Genomic DNA, 10,490 nt, shown 5'->3' with positions numbered 1-10,490 from the left:
GTGTGTGTGTGTGTGTGTGTGTGTGTGTGTCTGTGTGCAATATGAAAATGTGATTGTGTGCCAACACCCAGCTGCAGCAGCTTCATTCATACAGGTGTCATCTTGTCCCGGAAAGCCTGTATTAGGTTTCTGGACATTGTCAGAGCAGGTGCAATGAATTATCTTCCTGTGCACGTCTTTGTTGAAGGCTTTTCTTTCTGTAATCTACCTTTCCATCCTTTGTTTTCCCTCTTTCCAGCCTCAAGGCAGGATCTTGACTTATCCAAACTGCAACATGACACTAAAAGAGTATTACTTTCCTTAATGGTGAAGAGGTTTCAGAGATAGAAGAGAGTTGGCTTCACTGTGTCTCTGGGTCAGGAAGATGGTGGCAGAACTGTTGTCATCACAGCACATGTGGTTCAAGAATTCACAGAAGTATATTGGATGATTCACAACTGAAGTATTTTGGTTCATGACAACATTTCAAAGAAAAGGGAAGTAGGATTACCACAGTGCTCTGTGTAGCAGTGGATGCCAGCCGCAGGAGAGCAGATTTGTGGTCAGATACATACAGTAGGCTACAGATGGGGACTGAATACAATTGCAATTCAAACTGCACTCTAATGTTATGCTTCTGGTATGTTGGCAACATTTCCATGCAAATGCAGTATCTGTCACCTGAAATGTAAAAATAATTATAGTCAAAAAAAAGTACAGAGAAACGTTCCTTAACGCTACATTGTGTAACGTTTGTAGTTGTTTATTATCAAAATCTGTGTTGCATGTTCACAACCTTAGCCTTTTTTATGAAAATTGACCACCACCATCAATTTCAAGAATTCCTATTGGCTTGAAATATTACATTTGCGCTTGCATGAACTGGGGTAGGCTCTCTTAATTATCCTCCGGCTTGCTGCAGTCTCTTTTTCTTTCTCTCTCCTTTCCGTTAGGTGGCGCACTTGCCCGCTCGTGGTGTGAAGCGCACGTCCGCGCCACTGTCTGACGTGCACTCCAACAACCACGGCTGATAGACGGCCTTTTTTACAGTTTCACTTTTTAAAGCAGGACTGCTAGCGTAGCTGCAATACGTACTTTGAACTGTGTGGTGAGAGAGAGTTGATTGCGATACATGATCTCAACACTAGTTTGGAGAACTTCTTACACGATGTAGCTTTAAAGTTCCCATGTTATGAAAAAAATCACCATTTCTGGGATTTGGGGTGTTATTTTGTGTCTCTGGTGCTTCTACATGCACACAAACTTGGAAAAAAATCTATCCATGCTGTTTTGAGTGAGATACAGGTTTCTGAATGTCCTCTGCCTTCAGTCTCCGGGTGAGCTGTTCAAAATCTGCACGGCTTTCTACGTCAGTAGCCGAGACGAGGTGGCTAACCGTAGCATGCAAGTGCTAGCATGCTAGCTCGTTCTCAATGGCAAAACACTGCTACAACACACACTAGTTCACCATAATCTACAAAGGAACTACTTCCATGTCCCTGTTCTGCAGGTCGTCCACAAGTGGGCCCTCATTTAAAAGAAGTCTCCCAGCTAATCCTGCCTTGGACTGACCAAAGTTGAAGAAAGTTATCTAGCTGATGTGATCTTACCTAGCTATTGTGCATGTATGACTCCCAACAAAAATAGTATAGAAGTGAGATCTCTCCTTCTGTAGCTAATACAAAAAAAACCTAAACACATAACCTCAAAATACAGTTATGAACCTGAAAATGAGCACAATATGAAAAAAAGAAAAGACAAATGAACAGAATACCAGAAGTGACAAAGCATTCAAAATAAGAAATGGTCAAATATCAGAACCTCCAGATTAAATTTACTGTCGGTTGTTGCACCATCATCCTGTCTTGCTTTTGCTGTTACATGTACAGTAACGCTGTAACGCTTTAACAAATACTCATTCAGTTCTATTGCCAAACTACATTCACAACACAGATACACAAAATACAAGGACCTGCTCATTAAACGTACATCTTATCTTTTAAGATCATTAATTAACATGCTGTGTCGTGTTGTTGTTGATTTAATTTGTCCAGCTACAGTCCAGCAGTTCTGTACAGAATGGGTTGCAAAATACCATCAGTGAGCTGAGGCTTGACTAAAGGTCCCTACAGGCACGACAAATGCAAACATGGCAATGTTACGGTGACGACAAGGTTAAATCCATGAAGCCGCTAACAGTCACTTGCACCTGGCAAGAAATGATTAGCATGGTACGATCACATAATGCTGCTGCTGATGATAAGTACGTTTACATTTCCAAGGCCTATGTAATCATCAATACAGCATGCACCAGGTGTGCCGCTGCACCAAAATCACTCAGTTAAACAGGAGAGCGTTCATATTGGATAATTAAAATACACCAGCACCACGCCTCAAAATGTGCAGCAGGGCAGACTGGCTGTCTGTGATGTTAGGTACAGTACAAGAGCTGTTTTGGATCTGCTGATGAATGTTGTTGCAATACTATTGTTACAGGGGTCACTGACGAGGTCTGCCTTGATCAAATTAGGCACTCTGGAAATGAACAACAATGAGAGACAGTCGAGCACCTCTCGGCCCTGAGTGGAATTTGATTCCACCATACTCCAGGGTTTCTATCGGGGCCAATCAAGGTTCTCTTTTATTCCCAAAGAAAACAGATATAAGGAAACTAGTCTGCTCCTGCTCCTAACAGTAAATGGAAACTACAGCACATTGTGGTGTGTAGGACAGATTATTTAAATGACCATTTGACTCAAGTATGAGTGCATTACAAGAAGACATGACCTAAAGGTACATCACTTCATGCAGGCATATACCTGTGAGGCCAGTAGAGACTTTTGTGTGCATCAATAACCCTATCATCCCAAGGGAAATAATGTTGTATTCATTGACTTTGTTTAACTTAAACTTCTGAAACATTACTAAAAAAAAAAGGTTGACAAAACTTCCATGCAAATGGTAAATTCTCATAAAGTACAGTTGAAAACTCAGTTTGTTGGAGCACAAGTGTACTTCACCACATTTAAAGAAAAAAACATTCTGTGGTAATGGTACTCATGCATGTATCTACAGGAATGTTAAGAGAGGTCAGCGCCCGTTCTTGTATAACTGAGGTTCAACGTGATTGTGAAAAAGACAAACGATGTTTCTACACATTAAACAGTTTCTGCATCAGCACTGAATAACACAGACTTCAACAAAGAACAAAGCAGACGGAGAGACGGAGCAGACAGCTGAGAGTGTGGCGCTCGTCTAGACGGAGAGCAAGATCCTTCCCATCATTGTTGTTTGGCATTGAGGGGCCGCAAAACAGGAAATAATATCTGAGGGAAAACACATAGCTATGGACATTCAAAAGTCAAACATGCTGTAAAATACAGCATTTCAATGTTATTTTAAATGAAAATAAATTTGACATAATTGTGTTTCATTCAAATCATAGATTTTCTTTTCTTCACCATAACTTGCAACATAAATATATTTTACTTGCACCCCCCAGAATGCCTTTACATGTGGCCCATTAAACGCTGTAGAGATTAAAAAAGATGAAGTACAGTGTCTGAGAAAGTGGCAGTTTAACAAAATTAAGATTAAAAGACTGTGGTATCTGTTTTTCAAACTATGGTCAAATTCACTACTTGAGTTGTGTGTTCTTATTGGTCTCTTTCGCCATCTTGTGGATGCAGTTCTCAAATATGAGGCTTTTATTTTCCTTTCTTTTCCTTTCCAGGCGTTTGCGATTATATTTCTTTTTTCTTTTTCTTTTATTGATTGCTGCAGCCTGTGGCTCTTTAGGACAACAATGTTGTTTTATATTTTTAGACTGTGTGAATTTGATGCCTCACGAAAGCTTATGTCAGTAATGCTGATAGTGTGCAGTGGCATGAAATTTTCTTTTGCAATATTTCTCTGTTTGAAATATTAATTTGCAAGTTAAGAAGCCAAGAAAAATGAAAGAGCAGGAAGAATAAAAAGGCAATTTGGGTTTGTCCTTGATTTGTCCCTATTCAGCTACCTTCTTTTGCCACGTGATCATACGTCACTAACATTTGTCTGTGTTCGTTAGCAGTAAAGCTGAAAACATTCGCTTCTATTTTAACTCATTTACTTGAAATAACGAGAAGCATGGAGATTGGGACAGAGATAAGCAAGAAAATAAGAGTGAGTAACATTATGGGCTGTATATGAGTGATTTTTCTCCGGACCTAAAGCCTGGTTAAGGCTAGTGTAGCATGGACGTTGATAGCTAACATTCGTATGCTAGCGTAATTTCTCATTAATGGTAGCTAGCTAACAGGGTTTTTATTTTTAAAGGCCATGGCAAGGTTTTCTAAATCTCTTGATAACTTATCCAGCAGGCAGGTTTATAGACGTGTTAGCGGCTGGGAAACTTGTAATTATACTGTAATAAGGAAGCATTCCACTACTTAGTCGGTTGTTTTGTACTGTAATTTGCAAATTAAAGCTATTGTGTAGCTAACGTTAGCCAGTATGCTATCCATCATTTGTTTAACTATATAACGTTAATATAATCCGTACTGTACTTTTGGTTTGTTTCAGGCTGCTATCAAGGGCAAGCTTCAGGAACTCGGTGCATATATTGGTACGTAAATAAAACGCAGTAGTCGGGGATTTTATACTTTAATCTCACAGTAACGCTACATGCTGTAACGTATGTGTTTCCTTTACCGATTTAGATGAAGAGCTTCCCGACTATATTATGGTGATGGTAGCAAACAAGAAAACCTCCCAACAGATGGCTGACGATCTCTCCCTTTTCCTCGGAAACAACACTAGCAAATTCACAGCATGGTACGAGGACAGACAGATCAGTGTATATTTCCTGTCTAATTAAAATTGTACATTATCGTTTATCTTGTAACATACAAAAGAAACATGCACTCTCTACCCATAACACTTTGCAATTATTCTCATTCTCTATCTGTTTTAGCCATAATATGGATTTCTTTCTTGATTTTAGGCTACAGGGTGTCCTTGAGAAGTTAAGAACGGTTGCAGTTGGTAAGTCAGACTATTAGCATTTCAGGTTTTCTGCACTTTTTAACCAGCTGAAGGGATAATTGACTGCACACAGCTTGTAGTTTTAGTATCTTAGTCAAGCTCATGTTTTCTTTCTCCACTTGCCTACATGGCTGTTACAGAGCCTGCATCCCTCACTGGACATGAGCTCCAGTCGGACAGTGGTACTGTTGCTGGGAAGAGACGCTCATCTCTAAGTGAGGACAGCAGAGCAGAGGAGTTGAAGGTGCTGACAGTGTCCAGCTCACGCTCTGATAGGACCGAAACACGCGTCTCCAGTTCTGCTCATGAAAGCAGGTGCCTAATGCAAAGCTAGAATTGTTTTTGTCCTCATGTGCTAACATTCATTGTTTATAGTTCATTGTCTTAAACAGCACACATGTCAGACAAATGCACAAACACTTGTATATATCTGTTTGTTATCAGGAGAGGCAGCTTGGAGAAGAGTTCCTCTCGACTTACCTCCACCGTTAAGCCCCTCATGGAGCCACTCCCCTTAGAGGCCATTATTGACATCAAACCAGAGATGGACGATGACCTCATCGCTGAGGATCCTGTAGAAATGGGCAGCAACCATGGTCGATCACGTGCAGCTAGTCGACCCACAGCTGAAATCTACAGACCGGGTCAGAGCAAGTTTACATTAGCAGGCTCTGCAGACATGTGTCGACCCTCCGAAGGATCCTCTCACTCAAGGCAGCAGGACAGCAGAAGCAGCAGAAGCTCCAGAACCGGATCCAGTAAGGTACTGTGATCTGATAAGAGCATCTGATCATTTTCCGTTGACAAGTGTCAAGACAGTTGTAGGTATAGATCCGTAATATTAATGGTCTGCCGTCTTTGTTCAGCAGGAGGAGCTGTCCCGGAAGCGCAAGGCGCCGGTAGCGAGTTCAGTGGTGCGAGTGAACCGAGCAGCAGACGAGGATAGCGATGATTTGGAAGAGGAAGACATAGGCTATGGAGGCAGAGGCCTGTCCAGTAGAGTGTCCCTACCCTCCAAACCAGAACGCAAGTCAGTGTTTGCTCCTTATGTCATATTTTGCAATATATGGTAAACATTTTCGAATTAGAGGGCAAGCCAGGATTGTAATCCACTGTTATTAACTAAAAGTATGTAGCAAATGTGTTTGTCCTAGGTATTTGCATTCAGTTAGAACACATATTTTACACTGCAGGAGTTCTTTTAAGACCTTTTCACTGTCTCTAAAAAAAAAAAAACTGCACTGACTTATCTTTTTTATGACTTAAAATGTATTACATTTGAACTACACAAAACCACATCATAGAAAACCCAGCAACACAATCCCTGACCAGCACCAGGCAAAATTAAATAGGTGAAGACTGACTTCTATAACTGGGCAGTATATCAGTATTATATTAACATCGTGATGTGAGCCTAGATTCGTCTTAGATTTTGGATATCGTAACATCGTAATAATAAATAATAATAATAAATCTTTTCCTGGTTTTAAAGGCTGCATTACAATAAAGTGATGTCATTTTCTGAACTTACCAGACTGTTGTAACTGTTCTATTATTTGCCTTTACCCACTTAGTCATTATATCCACATTACTGATGATTATTTATAAAAAATCTAATTGTGTAAAAATTTTGTGAAAACACCAATAGTCAACACTACAATATTATTGCGGTATTTGGTCAAAAATATCTTAATATTTGATTTTCTCCATATTGCCCAGCCCTATTGACTTCTACTGAAAAATAAATAAAAGCAAATAGACTTTTTTTTTAAATATAAACATTAAATCAAAGTGACATTAGTAACATGACATGACATAGATGATTGTAAAGTGTAAAGTGTTCATGTAACATTTTCTTTCCGCTGTGCCACCGCCACCACTTCTTCATCTTAAATTGTCCGACATGCTTTGCTGAGCTCAGCTTTAACTTATTACTGGGGTGTATTATGTTACAGGCCTACTCTCCCTCCAGCCAAGCAAGCCAACAGGAATCTGATACTGAAGGCCATCTCCGAGGCCCAGGACTCAATCACCAAAACTACAGCCTACCCCACAAGTATGTTTAATGGGTTACCATGAACGTTCTGTCATTTAATAATTTCTTTTTAATTTGATTTATTATGGATTTAACAGACAACAAAATCCAAAGGATAGCATGTTGCAGCCCTACCCAGGTGGCATGAATGCACCATTTGCACCACCGAGCTATTCCTTAAAGGAGCTTCCCCGGTCTTGTAACACAAGGAGAGCCTTCCATCTTCTTGTATTCGGTCCAAAAGTCCGAACTATCCAAAAAATGTTTTCACACTATAAACAAACCGAACCATGGTTCAGTTTGATCCGGACCAAAACCACCTCTTTTTATCGGACCAAAATTTGGACTTTTGATCCAGTCCGGGGGGGGGGGGGTTTCACACCTAAAATTTTGGTTTGGATCAAACTGCAAAGTCCGAAAGTCCGGACCAAACGTGTGAAAACGGCCAAAGTGTGAACTCTTATTTCCAATGTGGTCCATTTTACACATGAGACCTTGCAGGTAAGCAGTTGCCCTAATCACTTTCTTACATACACACACTTCTCTCTTTTCCCCCTCCAGTACCACAGAGGCAGACTGTTCCTGTGGCCCCTCGTACTCGTGTGGCCAGCAGTGAAGAGATGACTGCAGCCATCCAGCTGGTCCAGGAGCATCTCCACAGCCTGGCCCCCAGGGTTCAGGCCTACCCTTCTGCAGAGCTACCTCCTGCCAGAACACCTGGTATGTGGACAGTAGAATTACTACAGCATGTGGAGTGACCTTTGCTAAGCAATGCTTTAAACACCATGCCATCCAAAAGGCGGAATCACAATTTAAAAAAAAAGCAATTTACTTAAGTAATGTTTTCCTCCCAGCCCCAGCAAGATCTTTAGCTTCACGCCTCCAGTTGGATGTAGCAGAGAGTAGTGAAAGAGAAGAACAGAGGGACTATGGTAAGTCTTTTAAAAGTAGTAACTAATGATATATCTATTGCAAAACATGCCTAATGGATTGTGTTCAGTGATGCATTAAACTGGGATGTCTGCATTTGTGATGTACCTTTTAGGTGTAGAGGTCACTGCAGGCAATGAGGCAAAGCCATTTGATACCCGCTCCTTCATAATGAGCCCACTGCAGCTGGGGGAATCTACAGCCAGAAGCCAGCAGCGTCCTCAGGTCAAAGGGGGAGTCCAGTCTGCTTTACCACGCACTGTCCAGGCTAGGTACACACACACACACACACACACACACACACAAAATCTCTCTATATACAGTAAGTACTCTCATCTCTTTCTAATTGTACATAAAAATGTGTCACATATTTTCCTTTTTCTTTTCTCCACCAGTAAGGAGAGGGTAGACTCTGCCAGTCCCAAGTTCATAGTGACATTAGATGGGGTGCCGAGCCCACTGGGGAATCTTGCCGAATGTGAAATGGAGCTGGATGATGTGAGACCGCCCATAAAGGTCACCGAGGCAACTGTCCACGCCAACAGGGAGCCTAAAGTCAGCATCCTTCACAGACTACAGGGAAGACTCACATTACCAGAAGGTGTGGAGTTCTCATCACAATATTTTACTGTAAATTGTGATATTTATGCAATAACATTAAGTTAGCATTATTTTAATATCACGTTTCAAACAGTGTGCTTCAGTTGAGGGTTAACATTGTCCTTTTTTATGATTAACCTTTTTTTATTTAAAAAAAAAAACATACAACTTGAAAACAAGAAAGGAATTTACATTAACTACAATTTTTTGACAGATGATGATGTGATGGATGTTGATATGGCGGAAGAGGATGCCGGCCCTTTAAAGAAACAGAAGGTGATGGAGCGCTGCAAGTTCTGGCCGGTCTGTAAAAGTGGAGATGACTGTATGTACCATCACCCCACAACACAGTGCAAGTGAGTATTTTGATTAATATATATGAAACTGAAGAAATAATAATCACGTTTTTATCGCTCAACACTCACTAATTCATTACTCATGATTTTTTTTTTCTGAAGGACTTTTCCCACTTGCAAGTTTGGGGATAAATGCCTTTTTGTGCATCCCAATTGTAAATACGATGCCAGGTGCACCAAGCCAGACTGTCCCTTTACTCACGTCAGCCGAAGAAGCACAGCTGCACCTCCGCCGAGGCCAGGTACTCCCTCATTGCATCTGGGATTCTTCTGCACACAGTTCAGCATCTCTCTCTGCCTACAAGACAGTTCAGACAAACAAAGCTTAGTGTTTTAATAGTCCTCAAATAAAGACCAACATGAAGGGGGCGTTGAGATATTGCAGTCTGCACTTCTAACTTGACTCTTTGTGTTTACAGCAGTGCAGCCAGTCCAAACCACTAGTGTGTGCCGCTTCTTTCCAGAGTGCAAGAAGATGGACTGTGCGTTTTATCATCCCAAGGTAACATTTTGTAAATTGTCTTGGTTCTGTATTTGTAATTCAGGTGAATGTGGGATTTGGTTAAATGGAAAGGGCTTTTATTTGAAAGTCAGGACATTCTGCACAGGCCCTAAGATGCAGTCTGACTTGGTCAATTCTGTTCCTCCCATTACAGCCCTGTCGCTTCGCGGCACAGTGTAAACGAGCTGGGTGTACCTTCTACCACCCGACCACATCTCTGCCTCCGAGACACGCCCTGAAGTGGACAAAAACACAGACCAGGTGAGCAGATGGGGGTAATGCTAAATTCCATGTGCTTGACATTGTTAATGATAGTATCTCCTGCATAAAAGATTTTAACTAATGTATTCACCCAATAAAGCACTTAAGGAAATGTTAAATTAAAGCAATGATTTAAATAATGTCATCATCTATATCATATTTTTTGCACCAACTATATGATGTCTCTTTATCCTTCACAGCTCATAAAGTCCAGGAACAGTCACTGAAGTCTGCTGATGGTTCACATGTGAAACTATGGACGATGTTCTCAATCTGTCAGATTTTCATTCTTATTTGCAGTATATAACTGTTGTTTAATTTCTTTTAATGAATTGTTTGGACTGATTTTTTAAGAGAAGTGTTTTGTATTGAAACGGAAAAAAAAAGGTTTTCCCTCATGCTCTCTGAATATTAAAATTCTCCACAGTGAACTTTAAACTTTTGTCATTTTGTCATCTTATTTATCTCATGTTCTTAATAATGTTGGCTCATGCAGATTTTCACCACTGACTGACCATCGTTTTTTAAACGTTCTGATACAGAAAGAACTGAGTCAGTGAGGAGAGTGGTTCAGTTTAGCTTTGATAAGATCAAGTCGCATGCAGCTGCACATAGCAGATAATAAAGCACAGAACCAAACAATACTATTAGCAGCGTGTGTTGATATAACACAGAATGCATTTTCTTCTAATAAGTTTGAATAGTTGATTCACTAATAACAGTGGATAAACCATGACATGCTGACATACACTAATGATAAATATGCTGTATAAATGACTTTATTTATCAAGTCACTACTTAT

At 40.4% G+C, this 10,490-nt stretch overlaps 1 protein-coding gene across 4 annotated transcripts; it reads left to right on the top strand.

The window, feature by feature from the left end:
• The first annotated feature begins 4,000 nt into the window (after window positions 1-4,000).
• On the top strand, window positions 4,001-10,119 carry zc3h14 (zinc finger CCCH-type containing 14). Of its 4 annotated transcripts, none has more exons than XM_032542554.1 (17): window positions 4,001-4,143; window positions 4,543-4,585; window positions 4,680-4,794; window positions 4,964-5,004; window positions 5,145-5,319; window positions 5,449-5,767; window positions 5,874-6,034; window positions 6,960-7,060; window positions 7,601-7,759; window positions 7,894-7,971; window positions 8,085-8,241; window positions 8,365-8,570; window positions 8,784-8,925; window positions 9,028-9,167; window positions 9,345-9,427; window positions 9,582-9,688; window positions 9,889-10,119. In XM_032542554.1, exons 1-17 carry the CDS (start codon window positions 4,108-4,110, stop codon window positions 9,893-9,895), a joined length of 2,070 nt encoding a protein of 689 aa, XP_032398445.1. In that variant the 5' UTR covers window positions 4,001-4,107; the 3' UTR covers window positions 9,896-10,119. The 4 variants fall into 4 exon arrangements, with proteins under 4 accessions (XP_032398445.1, XP_032398444.1, XP_032398446.1 ...); XM_032542553.1 differs by having other exon boundaries at window positions 5,871-6,034; window positions 8,787-8,925; XM_032542555.1 differs by having other exon boundaries at window positions 5,871-6,034; window positions 9,348-9,427.
• The last annotated feature ends 371 nt before the right edge of the window (window positions 10,120-10,490 follow it).

This window comes from Etheostoma spectabile, chromosome 18 (genome assembly GCF_008692095.1).
Source record: "Etheostoma spectabile isolate EspeVRDwgs_2016 chromosome 18, UIUC_Espe_1.0, whole genome shotgun sequence".
Classification (NCBI taxonomy): Eukaryota; Metazoa; Chordata; class Actinopteri; order Perciformes; family Percidae; genus Etheostoma; species Etheostoma spectabile.
Note: the sequence above shows the minus strand (reverse complement) of the source record. Positions and strands in the feature narration are given on the sequence as shown.